This window comes from Vulpes vulpes, chromosome 12 (assembly GCF_048418805.1).
Source record: "Vulpes vulpes isolate BD-2025 chromosome 12, VulVul3, whole genome shotgun sequence".
NCBI classification, from domain to species: Eukaryota; Metazoa; Chordata; class Mammalia; order Carnivora; family Canidae; genus Vulpes; species Vulpes vulpes.
In genome coordinates, this window is record NC_132791.1 from 8,219,371 (window position 1) to 8,246,779 (window position 27,409).

Consider the following 27,409-nt stretch of genomic DNA (forward strand, 5'->3'; position numbering starts at 1 on the left):
TATATTGCAACCATTTTATTAATATGAAGCAACGAGATAAATCCTTTAACAGGAATACTGATTGACTACCATGACTGTAGATTGATACTTTGATGCAGTATCAGACTTGCTTGAAATTATGTGTGAATTACTTTCACTTCCACATGTATAAAACATATATATTTCACTGTTTGAAAGAACAGCACACAGCCATGCACCTCCTCTTTCTGGTTTAAAATGCATGTGAATACCTTCATGTACGTTGGAATTTTCATGGCTCAAGGACTTCATAATACATGAACAACTTTTCAGTACACTATTTCTGCTCCGTCATTTCTTCATTTCTTTTTTTTTTAACTGAACGGGGTGGGGAAAGCGATACTGTGGTAGAAAAGACCTTTTTACAAGGTCTCTTCTGGAAAAATGTTTGAGAATACAGTTTTAGTCCTATAATGACTGTAATCAAGATCATCCTACAAGGACATGAAGGTAGATTCACTCTCCTGGAGAGTTTCTGATCTTATTAAGAATATCACAAGGGGAAAAAATAGTATAAACACATCCTGGCAGCAGACTCTCCTAGAGAGATATTTTGAACATATTTCAATCCTAGAATGACTGTAATGAAGATGACATGACAACTGAAATCATTTTGCTAAAGAAGCTTGTGTCTGAAGACACAATGTAATTAAATGCTGTTATAATTTTTTATGTTTTGTGAAAATATTAGAGGCCATGAAAGCAGAAAAATGTAGTACTATAACAAAGAATAAGGAAACACTTATAAAGAATAAACACTTAACACGTAAAAATTTTAAATGGTATCTAATAAATTTTCATGTCAAATCTTTTAACTAAACATATAAAAATTTTAAATGGCAATGAATAAATCTTCATGTCAGATCATTTAACAAAATCCACAAATAGATTATAAAAATTGAACAATCATAAATGTCTTATGTATAAAGTTTTAAGGGAAAGTTTAAATTTCTACATTATTTTGTTTAATCAAATATTTGAGGAATTTTAAGTACTGCTGAGAAGCAGTTGATATATTTCTAAAATAATTCAGTTATGAAAATATCACAATTAAAGTTTGGCATATTAGCATTCTGCAATCCTCAATCATCCACAAATGTTAACCGTCCAGGCCCTTCATTCTTCATCCATCTCCTGTATCTCTTCCATCTGGGATCATTTGCCAATTTTTTCTTTAGTTCTTCCTCTTGTTCCTGTTTATAAACCTGTAAGTATAAATCACATTAAATGACTTTGCCACCCAAAAGGAAATATTTGTTATTACCTTTATGGCATATTTACATTTTTCAAATATAACTTTAGTAAAAGTTTCCTATGAATGTAGTGGTTTGTCCTCTGAAGACCATACATCTAAGGATACTAAGCAGTTAAGCACTTTAACACTTGGTGTTAAATTAAAAAAACAAAAACCAAAAAATCATGTACAAGAATTTAGTTAATTTTTGTCACTGATTTCTATACTTGGGAATACATTCTTTTCCTCACTGAAATCATATATCAGCTGAGTTTCAAGGGTTTTAACATTCTCTCTCTACAACTAATGTCCAATCTTAAAGAATCACACTTCATTTCTTTAATATGGTACTCTGAAAATTTAACTGATGACTTGCAGTATTTGTTGATCCTAACCAAGGAACAAAATGACCCTATATATAATATGTCTCCAAATTCAAAGATAATTATCAGTTTTTCAAAATATTTCATCAAGGTTCCTGAAGAGAGTTAAACAATGTAGGTTAAGGACAAAGAAAATTCTCTCTGTAACATCTTAAAATTTCAGGTGAAGCTAAATTGACAAGTTTTCATAACCAGTTTCATCAAATTTTAGGCAGAAATGACCTTACTTCCAAATTTTAGGAAGTAACGACAAAGATCACCTCATATAATAACAGACAATTCAGTCCAGGTTAGCCCATGAAAGATACAGTTTTGTGAGCTGGGCTGCTTACCCTACTTAAAAAAGAAAACTTTTCAAGTAATTTAGAAGCAAAATAGTATGTTACCTTAAATGTTTATGTTATTTACAAGCAGGCTAACTATATCTACTTGTAAAAATATTCTTGCAATTCATAGTAAGTTACTTAAATATAATTCAGACTGGAACTCTACTTTCAGTAAAATCTATTTAGGTATCCTAAATATATAAACCTATATATACCACCATATATAAAAAGGAATGTCTATGAAACTAAAAAAATAAATATATTAAGATTCCTTAAGATTTTACTGTGCTATATTCTTTTTGTTTTGTTTCTTTAAAATAAACTCTACCCTGATGTGGGGCTCAAACTCATGACCCCCGAGATCAAGAGTCATATGCTCTACCGACTGAGCCAGCCAGATACCCCATCACTGTATTTTATTCTTATATTTAATATATTCGCCTATTAATTTTACCTCAAACCTGAAATAATACTATTATGATGAGATTAATGGTTCCTTTAAGTTAGCTAAGCAGCTGATCACCTCAAGGTAACTAGTGTAGCTGACAATTACAGAATATAACATTTATTAAACTGCCCAAAATTTAGAGACATTAAAAAACAAAGTAACTTTTCATACATATGTTATTATACAGAAGATTCTATCCTCATATATTTTGAAATGAAGTTATTTCAACAAAATTTCCATGTCTTATTCCCTCCCTGTTTTGTTTTTTTAATCTCTGTAGCTAAGTTTACATGACTGAAAGAAAATTCGGAGAACAAATCTTACTTAAAGCAATTAACAGAAAGTTGTTGACACCCCTGCAAACATATATACTATCCCACTGCAGTTTAACACAACAAATTAGACCAATCTTAAGATTTTCAACATGAGTCAACGTATTTGAAGTTTATCTTTTAAGAGAAATTACAGGTTAAAAACCCACTGTCCCACTACCAAATACAGTCACACTTTCAGTAAAAATAGTATCTTTACTCATTACTTAAATCTTGGATTTCAGAAACTGGAGTGCACTTCTGTGATCTGATCCCTTCTCATACACCAAATTTTAACTTCATAGGTAAGATGACACAAAAATCCCAGTAATTACTCACCTCATAATTCTCCTTTATCCAGAGCTCTCGTTTAAGAAAAGTTTCTTTTTGATGGTCTTCTAGACTATCAAACTGAGACTTCGACATCTTCATGGATTTACGTATGATATATAGTCTTTCTTCTTCCCCATATTCTTTGCCTTTGATGTTAAAATTATAAATCCACCGGCAATACCAGACTATATATGAGCACAGGTGAAAAGGTGCTAAGAGAATTTGAAATAGGAGAAGATCACATATCTGGGGTTTCTGATAGCCTCCTTTTATATCTATTTTACTTTTTATAATGTTTTTTATGATGTTCTCCTCCTCGTCACGAATTTCCTCTTTGGACTTTTTGTTTCTGCCCTTCTCTTTGGCTTTTCTGAGTAACCCCTGCTGCTTGGCAATCTCCATGGCTTGGATGCGGTATTTGGGCACTGTGGCTAGGTAGCTGATTGCCTTGTCATAGCTGTTCCACCAGCTGAAAAACTGAAATATTTAACAAAGAAAAATAGATCATTTTCACTATCAAAATGCGTCTTGATGAACAGCATCCCCCCACCGCACCCAAAATCATTCTGATTAAAAATAGGGACCTCAGGGGTACCTGGCTGACTCAGTCAGTAGAGCATGCAACTCTTGATCTTGGGGTCATGAATTTAAGTGCCATATTCAGCACAGAGCTTACTTTAAAAAAATAAATAAAATAGGTATCTTAATCATTCTCTGTAAGTAAAAGATAAAGTTAAACAATACCCACATGTACATGGGACCTAAGGCTGGATGGATAAATCAGGTAAGCCCTGAGCTGCTCCAGAAAGCCATTAATTCAGACAGGAGATACCCAAGATTAAGGGATAAATGGAATCATACCATACCTGTGAATTCACAGCTACCATTTGGCTTTCCCTAGATCACTATTAAGAAATCTCTTCCTCTTTTTTTTTTTTTTTTTAAGACTGTGAGACTGTGATCTACATTCTGGGGGAAGAGCTAAATGGCAAAACTAGCCAGTGAGAAACTTGTTTAAAAAAAGAAAAATCTGGGGATCCCTGGGTGGCTCAGCAGTTTAGTGCCTGCCTTCAGCCCAGGCATGATCTTGGAGTCCCAGGATCGGATCCCACAAAGGGCTCCCTGCATGGGGCCTGCTTCTCCCTCTGCCTGTGTCTCTGCCTCTCTCTCTGCCTGTGTCTCTGCCTCTCTCTCTGTGTCTCTCCTAAATAAATAAATAAAATCTTAAAAAAAAAGAAAAAAGAAAAATCGGGCAGCCTGGGTGGCTCAGCCGTTTAGCGCTGCCTTTGGCCCAGGGCCTGATCCTGGAGACCCGGGATTGAGTCCCATATCAGGCTCCCTGTATGGGGCCTCCTTCTCCCTCTGCACAGGCTCTCTCTGTCTTTCATGAATAAATAAATAAAATCTTAAAAAAAAAAAAAAAAATTACAGGATACAGACTCAGGCAATTATATTCATTCCATCTCTTTCTTAAACAGTCTCAATATATCACAGTAATGCTCAATCATCTTCTGAAGTAAAAGATTCCAATATATTTGACTCTTATTTGACTAGAAAACACATAACTTATTTCACAAATATACAGTTTTGCTAATTGTCAGAAAAAAGTCCTATTCCTTACATTTCCACACATTTCATTTGCTATTTTACTGAATGAATATTGCAGTTACACAATAATATTATGAAATATTATAGTAGCAATCTATTACAACTAGGGGAGAGAATGTTACCAGGGTATTACATTATCTAAAACAGAAAGGTAAAATTATCCTTGCTTTCCCCTTTGAAAGGAAAATACTTCTGCAAAAGCAAATTCCTTTAAAGTCCACAACCTTAGTTTTCAATAATAATTTTTTTGGCCTTATAAAGTAAATGTCATTTCTGGGAATTAAACTGAAGAAGCACTTTTCATTCTAGCAAATTGCTTCATTCTAGTCACTTGACATGTTCTTTTCCTCTAAAAAAAAAGACATGAGGGCGGCCCCGTCAGCGGTTTAGCGCTGCCGTCAGCCCAGGGTGGGATCCTAGAGACCCGGGATCGAGTCCCACGTCGGGTTCCCTGCATGGAACCTGCTTCTCCCTTGCCTCTGTCTCTGCCACGCTCTCTCTCTCTCTCTGTGTCTCTGCCATGCTCTGTGTGTGTGTGTGTGTGTGTGTGTGTGTGTCTCATTAATGAATAAATAAAATCTTAAAAAAAAAAAAAAAAAGTTCAGGTTTTCCCCAAATTTAATGGGAAATCATTGAAAAGTCCTGCAAAAGTAATGATAATATCTGGTTAGAAGAGAAATACTCTAATAGGAGCAATGAGAAAAATATCTGTTGTTGGGTTTTCTTATTATATAATGACATTTATCATCAATTTCTTGGATTTCCCACTAAGATTCCAATGTTAATGAAGTTGGTTGAATATTTTTCTACTCTAAAAAAATTAGTCTCAACTACAGGTAAAATTTTATAAAAAGGTACTTCTAATTCAGTTTTAGTGACCAGCACTAGGCAATGTGCACTTAAGCACACACATGTAGACAGACACACACCTCCATCAATACACACCTGAAACACTGAAATAGCACATACACTGACCAAAATCACAATTCTAACATCCACTTTAGGGGCTAAGCGCCTGCTGTAGTAATGGTAGTAATGGCTATAGTACTCTTCTGGGTGATCCAGCATGTAGTCATAATCTTTTCGTGTTTCTTCATCCTGTAAAATAAGATACCCAATTTCATAGGATAGTTCATAAAATGGCCTTAGTTTATAACTTAAGTCAAACAATTTTATAACCATGTAAGATTAATGTGAATAAAAGAAATGAAACTATCAAAATAAAAAAATTCCCCACCACTCTTCAAAAGCACACATAAATTTGTTTCTAGAACTTTAATATAAGGTATAAGCATAATAAAAGTAATCTCCCCAAATTCTTAAGTGTGTTAGTCCTCCTGGAAAAAGAAAAACATTTTAATAACAACCAGGCCATTTTAGCCAGTGTTATGGTGCTAATGAGGATACTGTGTTCTTGTAACTTCAGAACATGTTATACCTTCTCTTGATAATTGTTGAAAGAACAAATGTTTATCTCTATTACAGATATTCACAATCATTTTCCAGCCTTGTGCAGAAAGTTTTCTGTTGAAAGCAATGATTAAGACAATAAAAAGCAGACGAAGCCAGTCTGTGTCTATAAAACTGAATTATGCTTATCTCAAAAAACTACTGATGCAGTATAACAAAGAAAGTTTACTCTGTGACTTCAAGTGATATTTTTAGCCTCTCTGAGCCTCATTCTTCCTCTTTTGTAAAACGAGATAATATCTGCTCTAATTTTACAGTGTTTTGACTATCAAATGACATTATACAAAAACATATTACAAATATATAATACATATTATAAAACTATTATAACATACTGTTACAGCCCAGTTCATAAATAATGTAACATACACATCTTTCTTAATCATACAAACATGTTGAAGAAAAATCTCGGCATTTTGAAAAACTGCTCTGAGCCTAAAGTTGCAAATTCTTAACTAAAGGCATTTCAAAATCTACAGCTAGTGCTTTCCTACTGCACAAGGAGACTCTGGGGCCTATTCAGGACCCCCGGAGTCCTCCAATATGCAGTTTCTTAGATTTAAAATAGGTTTGTTAATGATAAAATTTCCTCTGTACCCATTAAATCATATATTTTCTATTAAGAAATCTGAATTTGTGGGGTGGCGCAGTCGGTTAAGCACCTGACTCGGTTTCGGCTCAAGTCATGATCTCAGGGACCTAATATGGAGCTCTACGTCAGGCTCCGCACTCAGCATGGAGTCTGCTTGTTCCTCTCTTTCTGTTCCTTCCCCTGCGTGCTTACTCTCTCATAAATAAATAATCTTAAAAAAAAATAATTCTGAATCTGAGCACACTCTCAGTGACAAATTCTCTTAGATTTAGTACATTCAAAATATTTTTAAACTCTAACTAGAATTTGAAACTAGATAAACTAGTATCTAGTAGAATTAGATGTAAATATATTTAAAGTCTATTCCATAGCACTATATGGAGGGCCACTATGAGAACTGTTATAAAGGAGGGCCGAGTTCAGGCTCTCATCATTTTCAAATTTACTCCCTGAATGTCTTTTTCTGTCAAAAAAAATTTTCTTGGGGCAATTGCCAAACACCTCAATTGCCAATCCATTATTCTTTCTATAAGCCATTATCATATTTTAGAGCTCTAACCTAAAGATGGTAAAACTTTATAGGTCATATAGAGTTCTGAAGACTTGAAGACTAAAGCTCCATCTTTTGCTGTATCTCATTTTGGGTACTTCAAGACATCTTTTAAGATTTTTTTCTATTCCCCCTCCAGTTTTTGCCTTTTGGACTAATTTTATTTTATTTTTTTAAAGATTTTATTTATTTATTCATGAGAGACACAGAGAGAGAGGGAGGCAGAGACACAGGCAGAGGGAGAAGCAGGCTCCATGCAGGGATGCAGGGAGCCTGACGTGGGACTCGATCCTGGGTCTCCAGGATCACGGCCTGGACCCACGGCAGCGCTACACCACTGAACCACCAGGCTGCCCTGGACTAATTTTATAGAAATGTTCTGCCTTTGGCCTGAAATCTCTGACTTTTAATTTGGCCTCCCAATCTTGCAGATGCCCTTTGAAATGTATTTCTTCAAATATGATTCTTCTCCTTGCTCCAACTAGATTACAGGTAATTTTGAAGCTAACTGCCATACTGAGATCAGATTCCTAAAACCTCCAGCATCATTATGTATACAGAGCCCTGTGCCAGCCTGACTGTACTCCTGGTTAAAGTATACAGCAAAATCTTTGAGTGTCATTGAAATCTGCTATGTGAATGTCATGGATCCAATAGCTATTATCCTTCCTTCTTTTTCTCTTCTCTAAGTGAAGGTCACAGTCCATAGAATCCAGATATCCCTATTCAAACATTTCACCCAGATCTTCCACCAGGGTCACCATCTTCTCACTGGTCCCTACAGGTGTGACTTACTTCATTGAGTCTTAAGCTCCTCTAACAGGATGGTCAACTATGTTGACCATAGTGGCAGATGTTCCAGCAACCAGCCACTCCAAAATCTGTACCTTGTGTCTGGCCTCTCTACTGCAACCAGGGTCCTCTAAGGAGTCCTCAAATTAAATAATTCTCACAGAAGGTTTCAGGATCAAGTCTGACTTCTCTTAGGGTGGTTTTCTTTTCCTTGGGGTCACAATAAATTTAAGTTCCTGTCATGATTAAAGACAAGAAAGTATGGCCACCTCCTGTTATAGCATTTAATCTTTACTCAGGTATACAGCTTTCTCTACAGAATGAAGAAAATTATTTTAAGTTGAGGCATGCATAATACTCTTTGGAAGGTGTTCAGGGTTGGTACAAATTGGAGAGTTAGTTCTCAACAGTCTAAATCAAAATCATACTCTCTGGTAACATACAAAATTAAGAATTAACCTAGTAAGAACACAAGGATACCAGGAATATTAGCAAAAAAGAAAAGACCAGAGAACTGGACCCAATTGAGAGCTACAGGTATATACTTATTTGAAAACCATTATACTTATTTTTTCTTCTACCCATCTTGAACTCAGGTACTCCCACAATTTTTTCTTCATCTTCAATGCTTCCCCATGGCTAATACAGGAAGTTAAAATTTCTTTGGCATGAAACAAGACCTTCATAACTAGTCCACTCTTAACTAGCAACATCTCATTACTTTCCCCTCTTTTGCCCCATAGCAAACATCAGATAGTAATTTTTGCAATTTGGTGTGTTCTTCTGGTACAGCACACTCTTTCATACCTATGTCTGAACATATAATTAATTCTCTCTACCTCAAATACCCATCCCTTTCTTCCAAACCCACAATTCATCCTTTAGGACACAAATATTACTGCTCCAGAGTTAGACCACTCTTACTACACATGTACCTATTTATTATAGCACTTATCACATTGTAATCATGTTTTTTCATTTCCTTGAATGAGAACTTCTGGAAGTAGGTAGGGTAACTGACACATTAATCTCTGTATATCCAAGGCCTACCACAGTGCCTGGCATTCAGTAAATGTCATTTTAAAAATGAGTAAAATTTTGTAAAGGTTCTCCCTTGCTATAAACATCCCTTGTGCCCTACGGGTCTCTAATCTCATCAGGAAGGCTGGATGGGTGATTAGTTTACAAAACCTTCGGTTTAGCAGAAATGACTATTTGATTTCATGGCTTATGAAAACATGCTACTGTGGCTAAAACGGCTTAAACCTTAAAACAGTTTAATGTCTTACCTTTCAATAAGGTAGTACTTTTTCTTTCAGCAATTTTGTGGATCTTAAGGTCCCAGGGTCAGGAGATTCCAACTTCTTTCCAAAACCAAAACCTTTATACTTGTTTCTTCCTCCTCTCTGTCCTGAGCCTTGACAAGCAGGGCAATAAGCTCCTTGTTTCTAATCTCTACAGGAAAAAATGGTGCTTCTGCTGGTGTCCATTCCATTCCCAATCCTCTTGGGCACATGCAGGAGGACTGGAACATAACCACCAATATCTAGATCAAAAGTGAACAAGAGGAAACCCACAAGCAAAGAAAGCACTGAATCCTTCCTTCTCTTATGAAAATGATCATTCTCCCCCCTCCCCAGAGGCAAAAATATATTCTGTTCTTGCCCTTGAAAGAAATAATGAATTGTTTGATCTCAATATACATAAGTTGCAATAATTTGATATTGCAGCCACTTTTACATTAAAAATTTTTAGTTACACAGATAGTAGAAACCAACGGTTTTAGGATGTTAAAAGCCAGGAATCAATAATATATGAAAACGTAATAATATTTTGTTCATTTTCTTTTTTAAATTCTTTATTTAAATTCAATTTAGTTAGCATATACTGTATTATTAGTTTCAGGGGTAGAATTTAGTGATTCATCAGTTGCATATAACACCCAGTGCTCATTATATCTAGTGCCTTCCTTAATGCCCATCATCCAATTACCTCATCCCCCCCCCCCCACCTCTCCTTTAGCAACCCTAGAGGGTTTGTTTCCTATACTTAAGAGTCTCTTATGGTTTGCCTCCCTCTCTGTTTTTATATTATTTTATTTTTCCTTCCCTTCCCCTATGTTCCTCTGTTTTGTTTTTTTAATTCTACATACAAGTGAAATCACATGGTATTTGTCTTTCTCGGACTTATTCCGCTTAGCACAATACCCTCTAGTTCCATCACTGCGAATGGCAAGATTTCATTCTTTTTGATGGTTAAGTAATATTCCATTGTGTGTGTATGTGTGTTTGTATGTGTGTGTACACACACGTTTTCTTTATCCATTCATTTGTTGATGAACATCTGGGCTTTTTCCATATTTTGGCTATTGTGGACAATTGATACTATAAACATTGAGGTGCAGGTGCCCCTTCAAATCACTATATCCTTTGGATAAATACCTAGTAGTGCAATGGCTGGGCTGTAACGTAGCTCTATATTGAACTTTTTGAAGAACCTATGTACTGTTTTCCAAAGTGGTTATACCAGTTTGCATTCTCACCAATAGCATGAGGGTTGTACCCCTTTGCATCCTCACCAACATCTGTTGTTTCCTAAGTTGTTAATTTTAGCCATGCTGACTGGTATGAGTGGTATCTCATTGTGGTTTTGATTTGTATTTCTCAGATGCTGAGTGATGTTGAGCATGTTTTTCATGTGTCTATTGTCCATTTGTATGTTTCCTTTGGAAAAATGTCTGCTCATTTCTTCTGCCCATTTCTTGACTGGATTTTTTTGTTTTTTGGGGTATTGAGTTTGACAAGTTCTTTATAGATTTTGGATACTAGCCCTTTATCGGGTAAGACATTTGCAAGTATCTTCTCCCATTCCAAAGGATGCCTTTTAGTTTTGTTGACAAATTCCTTTGCTGTACAAAAGCTTTTTATCTTGATAAAGTCTCAATAGTTCATTTTCCTTTTGTTTCTCTTGCCTTTGGAGATGTGTCTAGTAATAAGCTGCTGTGGCCAAGGTCAAAGAGGTCACTGCCTGCATTCTCCTCTAGGATTCTAATGGATTCCTATCTCATATTTAGGTCTTTCATCCATTTTGAGTCTATTTTTGTGTAAGAAAATGGCCCATTTGTCCCAAAACCATTTGTTAAACTTTTTTCCATTGGATATTTTTTTCCTGCTTTGTCAAAGATTAGTTGACCATAGAGCTGAGGGTTCTCTATTCTATTGATCTATGTATCTGTTTTTATGCCAGTACCATACTGTCTTGATGATTACAGCTTTGTAATACACCTTGAAGTCCAGAATGTGATGCCTCCTGCTTTGCTTTTCTTTCTCAGCATTACTTTGGCTATTTGGGGTCTTTTCTGGTTCCCTAAATATTTTAGGATTGTTTGTTCCAGTTCTGTGAAAAATGTTGATGGTGTTTTGATGGGGATTGCACTGAATGTATAGACTGTTCTGGATAGCACAGACATTTTAACAATATTTGTCTTTCCAATCCATGAGTGTGGAAAGGTTTTCCATTTCTCTGTGTTCTCTTCAATTTCTTTCATGAGTATTTTTTTTTAAAGACTTTATCCATTTATTCATGAGAGACACACACACACAGAGAGGCAGAGACACAGGCAGAGGGAGAAGAAGCAGGCTCCAGGCAGGGAGCCCGATATGGGACTCGATCCCGGGACTCCAGGATCACGGCCTTGGGCTGAAGGCAGGCACTAAACTACTAAGCCACCCAGGGATCCCTCTTTCACGAGTATTCTATAGTTTTCTGAGTATAGATCCTTTGCCTCTTTGGTTAGGCTAATCCCTAGGTATCTTACGGGTTTTGGTACAATTGTAAATGGGACTGATCCCTTGATTTCTCTTTTTTTCTGCCTCAGTGTATAGAAATGCAACTGATTTCTGTACATTGATTTTTATATCCTGCAATTTTGATGAATTCCTGTATGAGTTCTAATAATTTTTGGGTGGAGTCTTGGGTTTTCCACATAGAATACCATGTCATCTATGAAGAGTGACTGTTTGACTTCCTCTTTGCTGATTTGGATGCCTTTTATTTATTTTTGTTTTCTGTACAAAAAAACAGATTTCCAGTACAATGTTGAACACCAGTGGCAAGACCGGACATCCTTGTCATGTTCCTGTGACCTTATGGGAGAAGCTCTCAGTTTTTCTCTGTTAAGGATGATATTTCGTGTTAGTTTTTTGTATATGGCTTTTATGATACTGAGATATGTTCCCTCTATCCCACTACACAGTGGAGAGTTTTTAACAAGAAAGGAAGCTGTATTTTGTCAAATGCTTCTTCTCCATCTATTGAGAGAATCATACAGTTCTTGTTCTTTATTTTATTGATGTGGTGTTATCACACTGATTGATTTGTGAACGTTGAACCACCATTGAACTTCAGGAATAAATCTCACCTGGTCATATTGAATAATCCTTTTTTTTTCTTAAAGATTTTATTTATTTATTCATAAGAGAGACTTAGAGAGAAGCAGTGAGATAGGCAGAGGGAGAAACAGGCTGCCTGGGAGAAGCCTGATATGGGACTCAATCCCAGGACCCTGGGATCATGACCTGAGCTGCAGGTAGACACTCAACCACTGAGCCACCCAGGCATCCCAAATAATCCTTTTAATGTACTGTTGGAAAAAATAATAATAATAATATACTGTTGGACCCTATTAGCTGATACCAGGGTGAGAATTTTTGCATCCATGTTCACCAGGGATATTGGTCTGTTATTCTCCTTTTCAGTGGGGTCCTTGTCTTGTTTTGGGATTAAAATAATGCTGGCCTCAACAGAATGAGTTTGGAGGTTTTCGTTCCATTTCTATTTTTTGAAAGTTTCAGAAGAACAGCTATTAAATTTTTCTTTAAATGTTTGACAGAATTCTGCTGGGAGACCATCCAGCCCTGGACTCTTACTTGTTGGGAGATTTCTGATTACTACTTCAATTTCTTTGCTGGTTATGGGTATGTTCAGATTTTCTATTTCTTCCTGATTCAGTTTTGGTAGTTTTTATGTTTCTTAGGAATGCATCCATTTTTTCCAGATTGCCTACTTTGTTAGCATACTATATGCCAACTTGCTCATAATATTCTCTGATAATTGTATTTCTTAGGTGTTGGTTATGATCTCTCCTCTTTCATTTATGATTTTATTTATTTGGGTCCTTTTTCTTTTCTTTTTGGTAAGTCTGGCTAGCGGTTTATCAATCTTATTCTTTCAGGGAACCAGGTCCTAGTTTTGTTGATCTGTTCTACTGTTCTTTTGGTTTCTATTTCTATTGATTTCTGCTCTAATCTTTATTATTTCTCTTCTGTTGGATTTAGGCTTTATTTGCTGTTCTTTTTTCTTTAAGGTTTTTTATTTTAGACAGAAAGAGAACAACCATGTGAGCAGGGGGAGGGGCACAGAAAGAAGGGGGAGAGTAGCAGACTCATCCCTGAGTGGTAAGCCTGATGTTTGACCCCAGGACCCAGATCATGACCTAAGCTGAGATCAAGAATCAGCTGCTTAGCTGATTGAGCCACCCAGTGCCTTATTTACTGTTCTTTCTTCAGCTCCTTTTTCAGGTGGTGTATTTGAGACTTTTCTTGTTTCTTAAGAAAGGCCTTTACTGTTATATATCTCCTTCTTGGACCACTTTTGCTGCATCTCAAAGGTTCTAAACTGTTTTCTCAAAGTGTTTTCACTTTAATTTGCTTCCATGTATTTTTTAAATTCTTTAATTTCCTGGTTAACCCATTCATCTTTAAGTAGGATGCTCCTTAACCTCCATGTATTTGTAGTCCTTCCAAATTTTTCTTGTGGATGACTTCTAGTTTTAAAGCATTGTGGTCTGAAAATATGCATGGTATAATCTCGATCTTTTTGTACTAGTTGAGACCTTATGTATGGCCCAGTATGTGATCTATTCTGGAGAATGTTCCATATGTACTTAAAAGGAATGTGTATTCTGTTGCTTTAGGATGGGATATTCTGAATATATCTGGTCCAGTGTGTCATATATCTGGTCCAGTGTGTCATTCAAAACCCTTGTTATTATCAACAAGTTTCTTTAATTTTGTTATTAACTGGTTTATATATTTGGCTGCTCCCAAGTTAGGGGCATACATATGTACAACTGTTAATCTTCTTGCCTGGTAGACCCCTTTATTTTAATACAGTGCCCTTCTTCATCTCTCATTAGTCTTTGGTTTAAAATCTAGTTTGTCTGAGATAATGATGATTACTCCAGCTTTCTTTTGATGTCCACTGGCATGATAAATGGTTCTTCACTTCTTCACTTTTTTTTTTTCCACTTCTTCACTTTCAATCTGGAGGTGTCTTTAGGGTATGAAATGTGTCTCTTGTAAACAGCTTATCAATGGGTCTTGTTTTTTAATCCCTTCTGATACCCTATGTCTTTTGATTGGAGCATTTAGTCTATTTACCTTCAAAATAAATATTGAAAGATATGAATTTAGTGCCATTGTATTCCCCGTAAAGTTGATGTTCCTGTAGACTGTCTCCATTCCTTTCTGGTCTTTGTTACTTTCGGGGTCTCTCTTCACTTAAAAGATCCCCTTTAATATTTCTTGTGGGGCTGGTTTAGTGTTCACAAATTCCTTTAAGTTTTTGTCTTGGAAACTCTTTATCTCTCCTTCTATTCTGAATGACAGCCTTGCTGGATAAAGTATTCTTGGCTGCACATTTTTCCCATTTAGCCTGTTGAACAGATCATGCCAGTCCTTTCTGGCCTGCCATGTCTCTGTGGACAGGTCTGCTGCCTGCCTTATGTTTCTATCCTTGCAGGGTAACAACCTCTTGTCCTGAGGTACTTTCAGAATTTTCTCTTTATCTTTGAAATTTGCAAACTTACTATTTTATGTTGAGGTGTTGACCTATTTTTATTGACTTGGTGGGGGGGGGTTCTCTGTGCCTCCTGGACTTAAGTGTGTTTCCTTACCAAGATTATGGAAGTTCTCTGCTATAATTTATTCAAATAAACCTTTGCCCTTCTCTTCCACTCTTCAAATTCTGAGATCCTATTATCCGGATATTGTTTTGCTTTACAGAATTGGTGAGTTCTCTTAAGTCTCCCTTCATGATCCAGTAGTTGTCTTTCTTTTTAGCTTCCTTATTTTCCATCATTTTACCTTCTATATCACTCACTTTCTCTTCTGCCTCATTCATCCTTTTTATAGCCTCCATTTGGGACTGCATCTCAGTAATAGCATTTTTCATTGCAGCCTGACTAGACTTTAGTTCTTTTATTTCTATAGTAAGGGATTCTCTAGTGTCTTCTATGCTTTTTCCAAGCCCACTAGTATCTTTATAATCGTTGTTTTAAATTCTAGTTCAGACATCTTACTTATATCCATATTGATTAAATCCCTAGCAGTAAGTACTACCTCCTGTCCTTTCTTTTGGGGTGAATTTCTCCATTTTATCATTTTTGTCCAGAAAAGAAAAGAAGAAAGAGAAAAAATAACAACAGAAAAAATAAATAAATAAACCAGAAAAAAACAAAAACAAAACAAGAAACAAAACACTAGATCCTAGGTGTGTTTTGGTCTGCTTGTGAAAAGAAACTAGATCCCAATATAAGAAAGAAAACATATATGTACACACACACATATATATACAAAAAAACAATGAAAAGAAATATATATATAATACATATAAAAAATGAATTAAAAAAGAAAAAATTAGAAAATAACTGAAAAAAATAATACTGGAAAAGACTAAAGAATAAAAAATAAAAAACATGAATGCTATATACTGTTTTCTCCAAGAGCTGAAGCTTTGTAGCCCTCTATGATCAGTAAACTGGGTGCAAGCCACTTGTTCCTGCTAGTCTTCTGGGGGACAGGCCTGTTGCACTGATTCTCAAGTACTCTTCCATAGTGGAAATGCATCTGTTGCCGGGGGCAGGGCTCAGTGTAAGCCACTCTGCGTCCCACTATGTGGTGGTGTTTTGCTCCCTGAAGGATTTCAGCACCAATCAGTGGAAAAAAACTGGCAATGCCCTCTCTCTAGCCCTGGAGTTTAAAGTTCGCACCAGTGAACTCTCACAGAAAAGCAGTCTAATCACTCTTTTCTCCCTTGTTTCTGTCTAAACTCTGTGTTCACCCAGGCTGTGACCAAGCGTTTTTATCTCAGGCACACCACTGAGTTTCAGAACTCAAATTTTACAGACTCCTGCTGAATAGGCCTGTGCTTTCCTCCCACCACGCTTCTGCCTTTTGCTAGACCCCTGCCAGAGGAGTGGTCACGTGACTCTGCAGCAGTTCCTAGTTTATGGCAACCCAGAGCACAAAGCTGGTGCCTAGACTCACTGTTTTCAGCCAGCTTCTCCACTCTTGTGTCTGGGAAGTCTGCCATACTTGGGCACCCCTGTTCCTTTTATGATCCCAGGGATCCCGATACCAAGCTGTCCCATCTGGGATTCCAGCCCACTTCGCCACCTGTGCACCTTTAAGCCAGAGATGTACCCCACTGTAGCAGACTTCTAGAAGTTCTGATTTTGTGCTCTGCTGCTTATAATACTTTGTGGTGGCCTCCTTAAGCAGGCTCCCTCCCCTACGCTGTATCCCGTGATATATCCCAGATTCAAGTATCTTCACCTCCTACCTTCCAAAAAGTGGTGGCTTTTCTATTTGCAGAATTGCAGCATTTCTTTTCTCAGATCTCCCAACTGATTTTGCAGATGTTCAGGATGATTTGATATCTAGCTATATTTGAGGGAGTAGACAAACTTGGGGTCCCCTAATCCTCTGCTCTCTTAATTCTATTTTGTTCATTCTTAAAAATATGTATTAATCCATTGGGGCACCTGGGTGGCACAGCCAGTTGAGTGGTTTTGGCTCAGGTCATGATCTCAGGATTGTGGGATCAGGCCCCATGTCGGGCTCAGTACAGAGTCTGCTTGGGATTCTCTTTCCCTCTCCCTATCAAAAAAAAAAATCTTTATTTTTTTTATATATATCCTATTTTAAAAGAAATATACATATACAAATAATCCTTAAAAAAAAAAAAAAACGTAGGGCAGCCCCAGTGGCGCAGCAGTTTGGCGCCACCTGCAGCCTGGGGTATGATCCTGGAGACCCGGGATCGAGTCCCACATCGGGCTCCCTGCACAGAGCCTCCTTCTCCCTCTCTCTGTGTCTCTGCCTCTCTCTCTCTGTGTCTATGAATAAATAAATAAAATCTTAAAAAAAAAAAAACATAAAATAACATTTGTTTCCCTAAATTTTTTTCTAACCCACTACATCCTACTAAAAGAGGAAGAAAATTAACTATCAGTTTTATTTCTCTTCTTGTTCCTTGCCCCCTAGTCACTAGTACAATTGTCTTCTCATATGTCTTCTGTCTACATGTGGCCTCAACAACTTCCATGATTTGCAGTGTCACCTAAATACTAGTGACACACAGATTTGCTTTTCCTGTGTCCTCCTATTTTCAAATAGGTCCTAATCATTTCCTAAATGTAACATAAACATCCCAGAGTAAACATGCTCAAAATCCAAATCTATCCATCCGTATCTCAGTTAATAGTATTGTATCACCGTCTACTCGGTTACTTGAATTTTTAGAAACCTTAGTTATTTCCAATTCAGCGAATAATTATGCAGGGCATTAAGCCTTCTGCTGGACTCAAAGGAGGATAAAAAGATGAATAAGATAATGTTCTGGTCTCAAGAACTCTCCCTTCTAGATGAATCTAGCAAGCAAGAAAAATGGAATTTGATGTGCTGGGGAAAAAGGACTAACTGCCTGAGATCAAGGTAATGGGATCCAGAGCAGAGAAGACAGGAGTACTGGATCTTAAAAAGTAGGATGTAGTAAAACTTATTCCAAGCAAAGGTAACAGCAAGTGTTAAGATACAGAAGCATCAACGAATAGGATGGATTCATTGGAACTTGAGCACTAGGGAAATTTAAGAAGACAGGTCTAAGTCAGGAAGACTGGTTTGGATAAGAACTATAGAGAGGATCTTATAAGCCTGCTAAAGTGACAGTGTTGTTGTCTGTGCTACTCAAAAACAAAATGTTTTGAAGTATGAGAACAATAACACTGAGTAAATGTGTTTATTTTTGAAAGTTAACTCTGACAATATTGTAAAGAATGGAATGACAGAGAAAGATTTTAAAGACTAAGAAGTAGAATAATTAGGAGTTTAAGAACCAATCATGTAGAGGATTAACAGTGAAGTTTCTAATTATAGTCCCTGTGTGGACCATGTACTCTGACATAAAGAATTAAGGAACAGGGCATCAAGTTTTGAGAAGATGCTGAGAGCATGGTGGAAGATTCTGAAATAGGGTGAACAAAATTACTGGAATCTTTTTAATTCTTGGAGCCTCTAAGATTGTCTATTCCTGTAGGAGGGGTGTGCCTCTCTAGAAATTGAAGTAATTTGTAGAAAACTGGAATACAAATAATTCTTGTTTACAGAAAGACAAATCGTGTCCATTGGAATACAACTGATTATTGCCTTATCATATTAGCCAGTTTTACAGGCATGTTAGTGTTCCCTGTTGGACTATGAATGTGTGACACTTTTTCTCTTTTGAATTGGTTTTAATATCTTACTGGTTCCTTCATTAATTAATTAAATAAAACCTGACAGATGTTCATTTTGTGCTTGTGCAAGAGTCATGATTATATCCTTTTTCAAAGCATATGCCTTGGGGTACCTGGGTGGCTCAGTTCATTAAGCGTCCTACTCTTGATTTTGGCTCAGGTCATGACCTAAGAGTGGTGAGGTCAGCCCCACACCATGCTCTGTGCACAACATGGAATCTGCTTCTCTCCTTCCTCACTCTCTGCCCCTTCCCCACCCCATGGGTGCACACTCTCTCTCAAGTAAATAAATAAACATTAAAAAAAAAAGTATGCTTAAAAAAAAAAAGTATGCTTTAATAAACATAGCAAGAGTGATTTCCAAAATGTTTAATTTAGGGTAACTGTGCTACAAATGAAACACAACTGAAAATATGAACCTAGGGAACACACAGATTTGAGTTGTCACAGATAGGAATTTCATCAGGAAGAGCTTAGAAAACAAAAAGAAAAGAGTACCCACCCAAAGGAGAGAACTCTAAGGAAAAGGAATGTTTAAGGTGTAGGCAGAAGAAAAGAAGATTATAAAGACTGAAAGGAAATGAGTAGAAAGATACGAGAAAAAGGAGAGAATAACACTGAGGGAGTTAAGGGAGGGCAGCTTAAACAGCTACATGATCAACAACATCAAATGCCACAAATAGTGCCAGGAGGGAGAAATAAAGAGCAGCAATTAAATCTGACCTGTCAGACTACAACAGCTTGAAAGAAAAGGAGATGAGGCGAAGACGGCCAACAGTTTAAAAAAAAAAAAAAAAAGGAAGAAAATTTTGACTATAGCCTTAAAAGAAGCAAAATTAAGCAAACTATACTGTAAAATACACCAACTAAGAGGTTTTCAAGTTACCAAAGAGGAATGATGGGATTCCAAAAAATGGCGGAAGGAAATGAATTCAGTCAAGAACCTCCCTGCCTTCCCCAAACCATTCTCAATATTGTTCCCAAAATTTTCCTTCTGAAACATCTGATTGCATTATTTCTCCACTTTAAAACATCTGGTCACTATTCAATACATAAAGTTCAAATTCCTGAACACAGATTAAAGGGTTGTTCATCATCAAATCCCAAACTATGTTCTAGTCTCCTGAAACATTCTCCCTACCATGCATCTGACAGGTTTCTAACCTAGTAGTAGATCCCCTAATATCTGTGAAGAATGTAATAGGGTGTTTGTGCTGTGAATATCTCAAAATTTTCTTTTATCTGTGATAAATCCACACAAGCTAAATTAAAATCTCAAGTGCTCCGTTTCTGGCCAGAATTATATCAACTCAGTAGTTTTTATGTTAATCAGAAGCTCTGATTGGTTGTTGATAACATCGTGTGTCAGGACATCACAGAATTAAAATTGAACACATTTAGTGTACAGCCAACCTTTGCCTTAAGTGGGGAATAACAGCTGAAATTAAGGTAAAAAAATAAGTAACACTTGTGGATTCACAGCAGAAATAGTGAATGTGGTACATAAAGTACCACACCCTTATTCTGGGCCTGTGGGAGAAATCACTATCAAACACCTCATCTTTCCCACTAAACTCAGACAAGACCTCAAAACCTGTACAAGTGTTCCAGGGAGTCATGACAATCAGAGTTGACAGTGAAATGAAAACTATCTGCCATCAAGCTTACTTAGTTTCACTATTTATTGGCATCCCATCTGTAATAAAAATTTACGTTTTTTATTCTTTTTATAAATGCCCAATTATTATGAACGACTGATTAATCTGAATAGATGCTGAAAAAGAAAAATAATACTAAGAAGCCACAGTTAATTGTTTTTCTCCAAAACAAAGAGTCCTTCAGAGAAACATAATAAAAGTGATCACTGGTGGAAAAAACACTCACTATTATAATACCTAACAAAACTACATCTCGTTCCCAGAACAAGTCTTGCCTATTCACGACTCCATGTTTTTGTTGATCAACTTTTCCCTCTACCAGAAATGTCCCTTCATTGTCAACATTTTGGCAACTGTTCTAAATCCAGATCAAAGAGTACATTCTTCTCCAAACCCAGAAAAGAAATAATTGTATCCTCTCAGTGCTGTAATATAATCTACACATATCTTTATTGTATAACTTAAATAAATAATAACCAAACAGTAAGTATCTGTCTCCTTGTTTATGTTAAAGGCAAGAACTGTGCCTTCTTCATTGTTATGGCTTCCTCCCCAGCACCTACCTCAGTACCAGTTACAAAAAGGATTGAATTGAATAGAATAAACTAGAAAAGAATAATGAACAGTAACATAAAAGGGCAGGTTATTCAGAATGCCCCCCTTATGCCAAATTCTTCATAAGTCCTAAAGCCCTGCTACACATCAATCAGACTGATGAAAAGAAACTGAAGTGTTCTTGTGACTGACTTCCCCTGCCAAGACAAGGCTAGAGTAGTAAAAGGCTCTTGCCACGTATCTCTTACCCTATCAGATAACCTTCATGCCAGTAATACTGCAAGACCTTTTGTGTTCTCCTTTTGTGATTTTGCAAAATGCTGTCAAATTCTATTTTCCCATGCTCAAATGTTCAAAGTGCATTCTTTCCACCTGCTCCCGCATCTGTTCCCTCATCTGTTTATTTCTATGCCATCCTTATTTCATCTACTTCATGCAACTCTTATCTATATTAGTATTCTCACTTAAAAAAAAAAAAAAAACAGAATTTCTCCTTAAAAAATAGAAGTGCAACTTTTCTCTCATGTGGGAATTTTTCATTGATAGCCATCCAATCTACTTTATCTGTGCCACTCTTTAAACTTACAATTAATGTAGAGTAAAATGCCAAAATAGGCTTCCCATAACGATGTCAAAATGTCAGAAATCCACTGAATCTATCTCCAGATACCAGTTTTCATTTAACAAACATTCATTATCTGATGTGCCAGACACTGGGCTAGGTGCCATGGATATACAAACAAGAAGGCAAGGAGATGGTTTAGTGGAGAGGGGAGGCCACTCAGTATTTACAGTGCAGTGTGATAAGTGCTATATCCACATAAAAAGATCCAATGTTGACACAGCAAATGAGTCCATTTATTTAACTTCCAAAGTCCATGAATTCCCTGAATCCCCAGTAGTCAAATATAATAAATACTATTTCATTGTCTTAACTTTGCTTGTATTATGAAGCCAATGTAACAGTGTGTGAAATCATAATGGTCTGAAGTCCTGCTGAGAACTGTAATTTTAAGTTATTCGAGAATATAAACTAAGCATGACTGGATGAAAGCATCTGACCATGGCCTTCGCCTTCCATTATTACCCATCCTTCTTCCTCTAGTCTTCCTCAATCTCTCAAAGCAGGTAGGCAGGTAGGATCTGTGACAGTATCTTCTAGTCTTACCAACTGTATTTAAGTCGTTAGGGTACTTATTTCTTAACAACCACCATCAACCCCCCACCCCCCCAAGAGGCATTTATTTGACCAAGACAACCTCAGACTCATAAATCTACTATATTTCACAAATATAAATTCCCATTTTGGTGATGTACATATTACCAACATTCAGAGCTCCTTGGTTATTAGAGGTTTTCATGAACACCACTATAAGGTTAATACAGCTTCTTATTCTTAATCACATACATTAAAAATATTGAGACTTAAACTAATAAGAGAAATTAAGAGGTCATCAAAAAATTATGGGGGGAGGGGGGACCTCGGTGGCACAGTCGGTTGAGCCGCTACTCTTGGTTTTGGCTCAGGCTGTGATCTCAGGGTGGTGAGATCGAGCCCCGTGTTGGGCTCTGTGCTCAGGGTGGAGTGCTGGAGATTCTTTCTCTCCCTGTCCCTCTGTCCCTCCCTACCCCACACGTGGGCACGGGCATGCTGTTATCTCCATCTCTAAAATAAATAAATAAATCTTTTTTAAAAAATTAATGAGGGAAGGAAAAAAAAGACTCCTAGCTCGGTGCACTTACAGTTAAATTATTTCAGATTTCAAAACAGGAACAATTTCCGTTAGATACACTGTTTCAGAGATGGAACCTGTGCATTTTAGGAAACAAACAAAATCAGCTACTTCTTCCATATGCCAGCAATAAGGAGGACAGTCTTCCCAAGTCCATCCCTCCTTTTTGGCTGGCTCTGTAGAGAAGTACACCTTTCTGGGACGCCTGAGTGACTCAGCGGTGGAGCGTCTGCCTTCAGCCCAGGGCGTGATCCCAGGATCTGGGGATCGAGTCCCACGTCGGGGTCCTTGCAGGAAGCCTACTTCTCCCTCTGCCTGTGTCTCTGCCTCTCTCTCTCTATGTGTGTGTCTCATGAATAAATAAATAAAACCCAGAACCTTAGAAAAAAAAAGAGAGAGAGAGAGAGAGAGAGAGAGAAGTACACCTTTCATAGGGTTTACTGTTATTCTTTATGGAGAAAGATATAGTGTGTAACAAAAATAGCAAACAAATGAAGTGGACCTATGTAGGCATCTGCTACCTCCATGAGACGGTGTGTGGAATTCTATCTAGGCTTCTGCATCTCCTCTTTATTCCAGAGCCACTGGAGCTCATCAACCTCTCCCACTATTCTATGTGACCTGCTCTCAGCCAAGGCCATGTGGGCCTCTTGCCCTCATTCCAGCCTGCAGATATAATTCAAGTAAAGCAGTGATTACATTCTCATTGCCTCAAGGGGATAATTTGGAAGGCTGAGGCTGTCCAAATTGGATGACCCCAGTTCATTAAATCTTTGCATTACCCAGAAATGAAATCTCTGGAAGCTTACTCCCAGTTTTCCATTATGACAGAAATAAAATCTGACCACCCTGTTTTTAATAACTTCCACATATAGCAAATCAAAGTCCTTTTCCTTATTCCAGGAGAATGCAATGAAGTCCAAAAAGGGAAGTTTCTGGAAGTCTTCCACCTAGAAATCCATCTCTGTAACTTTTAAATAGCGTTCATGGAGCACAGCTAGGTCTGATTTTCAAGGGTCCAAACCATCCCCGGACATCCCTTTGCTTTGACAGTTACACCGCATGGGGTGAGGAAACCACAAGCACATTCTCTTGCTCCCCCCTCCATCGGTGTAACTCCAATTCTTGTTTCCTGTTTGGAGACATTTGTAGTACCATAAACCTCTTGCTGGAATCAAAATTAAAAAATTACTTTCTCCAGGCATCCCAGTTTTTAACTGCCCAAAAGTGGACAAATTATTTTACCGAGCTTTTATTAGCTGACAAATCAGCACTAAAACTTTAGGGGCAGAAACTTTTAGAGGCAACCATTCATCAAATCAGCCTCCAAATTTGTCTCTTCAAGAAAATGGCAAGAATAGAGTCTTAGGGTTCCTCCCACCGAGAATTTCTCTATTGTCTCTCTTTCTTGGTTCATGTCTTACTAACACACTCACCACTGTCTGCCAAACCTACCCACCTCCAGCCCCAGGAGAAGGCAACAGTTGCCAAGGTTTCTTCTGCCCTCTCTTCTGGAAGTTCTCCAGCCTCCCAGGGCTTCCTTATGTGCCACCAGAGCCTTCTGGCTGCTTGTCTGGCCCACTACCTTTCCCTACTGCAGAAGAACAAAGGTTGGGACTTTAAATGCTGAGTTGCCCTGGATGGAGAAGTTCTTTCTCATTTTTCTGAAGTCTTTCCTCAATCACTCTGTATCCTAAATAATAAGCAAGTAATAAACCCTCTGGCAGCCCAGCCCCCACCCATTCTTCAGTCAGCTGCCAAGAAGAAATACAGTCTCACCAACAATAGGGAGAATACAGTGAACTTGGCATATCCATTAATAGGACTCCATGTTATATAAAGTGCTCTGAAAAAAAAAGAAAAAAATAAAATAAAGTGCTCTGGAAAGCATGGGTGAAGAGCCTTTAACTCTTTTAATTCAGTATTTTCAGCTCTGGAAAACTAATCTGGACAAACAATCCATGGTTAAATTATAGTATACCCATTCAAAGTAGTCCTTAAAAACAGATTACACAGCAACATGAAAAACTTTGCCTGGAAAAAAAAAAAAAACGGGGGGTGGTGGTGGAAAGAAACAATGACAATCGCTGTCACATTAGCATGATGGGGCCCATCAAGCAGTAACACATGAAATATGATTTGTACCTTGTGATTTCTTATACGGCTTGATTTTTGCAGTAGCCCAAGAAAACGGAACAGGCTACGTCTCCCCATCCCCAAAGAGCTCGATAAAACTTCTGTCAAATGACTACACCTATATTCACAACATTTCTTCCTGGCAGAAAGTCTGAGCCTTGAACCCCAAGTCATTAAGCACCTATTTCCAGGTCTTATATGGGGGATTTCTCACATGTATTCAATTCTCATGATAACCCTGTGAGGGGGTATCAGGGCTTTAATTCTGCATATGAAGAAACCGCTACTGTGACATATTAAGTCACTATCCAAGGTCACACTGGGGTGTAGGAGCCAAGAGTGAAACATCCGGTCTTCTGACTGCTTGTTCATTGTTCTTCTTAGTGTTTTTCCAGGTCCTTAAACCCGAGCTAAATGTCACATTTATTTTTACTTTTTAAAAAGATTTAACTTATTTATTTAGAGAGAGAGAGAAACAGGGTGAGGGGAGAGAGAGAATCCCAAGTAGACTCCCCGCTGAGCACCAGCCGGTCTCCCCACACTGACATTGAGCCCCAGGCCAAAATCAAGAGTCCGACGCCCCCCCACGCGGCCACCCAGACGCCCCTAAATGTCACACTTAATACCATCCCCAGAAATCAAGTTCTTGTCAAGTTGGCGCCACCGCGGCATTCGGTATCGGCGGCCTTGCCAATCACCCCGCTTTCCAAGCGTGAGCTGCACGTTTCTTACGCTGCTTTCGCGAAATTGTACGATGCCCAAAGCTTTGCGTAACAAAAAGTGCCGCAAAAAGGAGAGGGCCGTGGGGTCCTCCACGCCCGGAGGGGGCTCCCACCTCGGTTCCGTCGCAGGGCCACGCGGGGCGTCGCGAACATCCCAGGGGGGGCGGCGGCGGCGGCCGCGCCCGGAGCCGGGTCTCCGAGAACCTGTCCCCGCCGCCCTCCCGCGGCCCCGGACCTCACCTTCAGAGTCTCGTAGGCGGTCGCCACCAGCAGGAAGGCCTCCTCGGCGCTCTGCGGCGTCCGCCCGGGGCCCTGGTCGCCGGGCTCAGGCCGGTAGCGGTCGGGGTGGTAGCGCCGGGCCAGCTGGCGGTAGGCCCGCGCGATCTCCGCCTTGCCCGCCGCGCGGCTCACGCCCAGCACCTCGTAGCAGTCCCGCGGGCCGCAGTACAGCCCCTCCACCAGGGCGCCCGCGGGCCGCGCCAGCAGCAGCGCCAGCAGCAGCGGCGGCAGCAGCGCCAACCAGCAGCGGCCCGCAGCGCCGGCGGCCCGGCGCCGAGCGAGCGGCGCCGCCATCCCGGCCTCGGCCGCGGCTCCGGCTCCGCCGGCCCAGCCGCCCTCCCGCACTCCGCGGCGCGCCGGCCTCGGCCGCCGGGACCCAGGTCCACGTCAGCAGGCGGCGCCTCCGCGCATGCGCACCGCAACCACTTCCTTCACGACCGTTGCTAGGGGAGCGGGACGCCCCCGCCGCCGGCCGCTTCCGGCGTGGGGCTGCCTGCCTTCCGGCTGCGGCGGCCGGGGTCGGTTCTCGCGCGGGTCCGGAGCGGGGCTCAGGGCGCAGGCGCGCGGGCCGCCGTGTCCCGTCCGCCGCGGCCTCCGCAAGCGGGCTTGCCTTTCTTTCTTTTTTTTAAGATTTCACTTATTTATTCATGAGAGGCACAGAGAGAGAGAGAGAGACAGGCAGAGGGAGAAGCAGGCTCCGTGCAGGGAGCCCGACGCGGGACTCGATCCCGGGACCCCGGGGTCACGGCCTGGGCTGCAGGCAGACGCCCCACCCCTGAGCCCCCGGCGCCCCGAGCGCTCTCTTCTACGTGGTTCCTTCGCCCGCGGCATTGCGTAGTCTGGCCCTCTTGCGGTCGGATGATCCACGTGAAGATGCGTGCGCAGAATTTTAAAGCCGAGGCCCCCGCCCCGGACGCCTTCCTCTCACTGACCCGGTGCCGTCTTTCCGAAAGGAAGATGAATTCAGAGATTCCGGGAGCTGCCTGTCTGCAACCACAACCATCTAGTTGAGCGATTCTCAACCTCCGCACTGTTGACATCCTGACCCGGTGATCATTTGCCAAGGAAGGACTGTCCTGTGCATTGTAGGGTGGTTAGCAGCGTCTCTGGCCTCTGCGCACTGGGTCACGCTCCAGTCCTGACCATGCAGAACGTCTCCAGATGGCGCTAAAGGTGTTCCGCGTGCACGGTCGCCAGGACAAACGCAGGTCACGCACCTAAATTTGAATTTCTGGCACCAATAAATTATTTCTTAGTGTAATTATGCCCCAGATATTGCATAGGACTCTGCAACAGCATGAAGGATCTTGCCTCAAAAAAATGTGTCTCTAAAAAAAAAAGTGTTTCTATCATTCACTCAGTATGTATTAAGTCGCTGATATGAGCTGGGCACTGTTGTAGGCTCTGGGGATATAGTGGTGAGTAAGGTAGACAAGATTCTTGACCTCAGGGGACGTATATTCTGGTGGATGACAGACAATAAACAAGCAAATAAACTTCAAGATATAATAAATTCTCTTAAGAAAAGGAAACAAAGATATACATGACATAAAGCATACTTTCTATGTATAGAGAGAGAGAGAGAGAATTAATGCAAACACATAGGAGGATCACCCATGCTGAAGTTAACAGAGTCAGGTACAATCATTAGAGTCCATTCCAGGACATCTAAATGGACTCGAAGG

General features: G+C 39.2%; 1 protein-coding gene across 1 annotated transcript; it reads right to left on the bottom strand.

Annotated features, from left to right (window-relative positions):
- Positions 1-26,085, bottom strand: DNAJC25 (DnaJ heat shock protein family (Hsp40) member C25). The gene is made up of 4 exons (XM_026002687.2): positions 25,686-26,085; positions 5,607-5,759; positions 3,060-3,530; positions 1-1,223 (listed from the first exon to the last, which is right to left on the bottom strand). The coding sequence occupies exons 1-4, from the start codon at positions 26,016-26,018 to the stop codon at positions 1,101-1,103; spliced, it is 1,080 nt and encodes a 359-aa protein (XP_025858472.2). The 5' UTR covers positions 26,019-26,085; the 3' UTR covers positions 1-1,100.
- Positions 26,086-27,409: the final 1,324 nt, after the last annotated feature.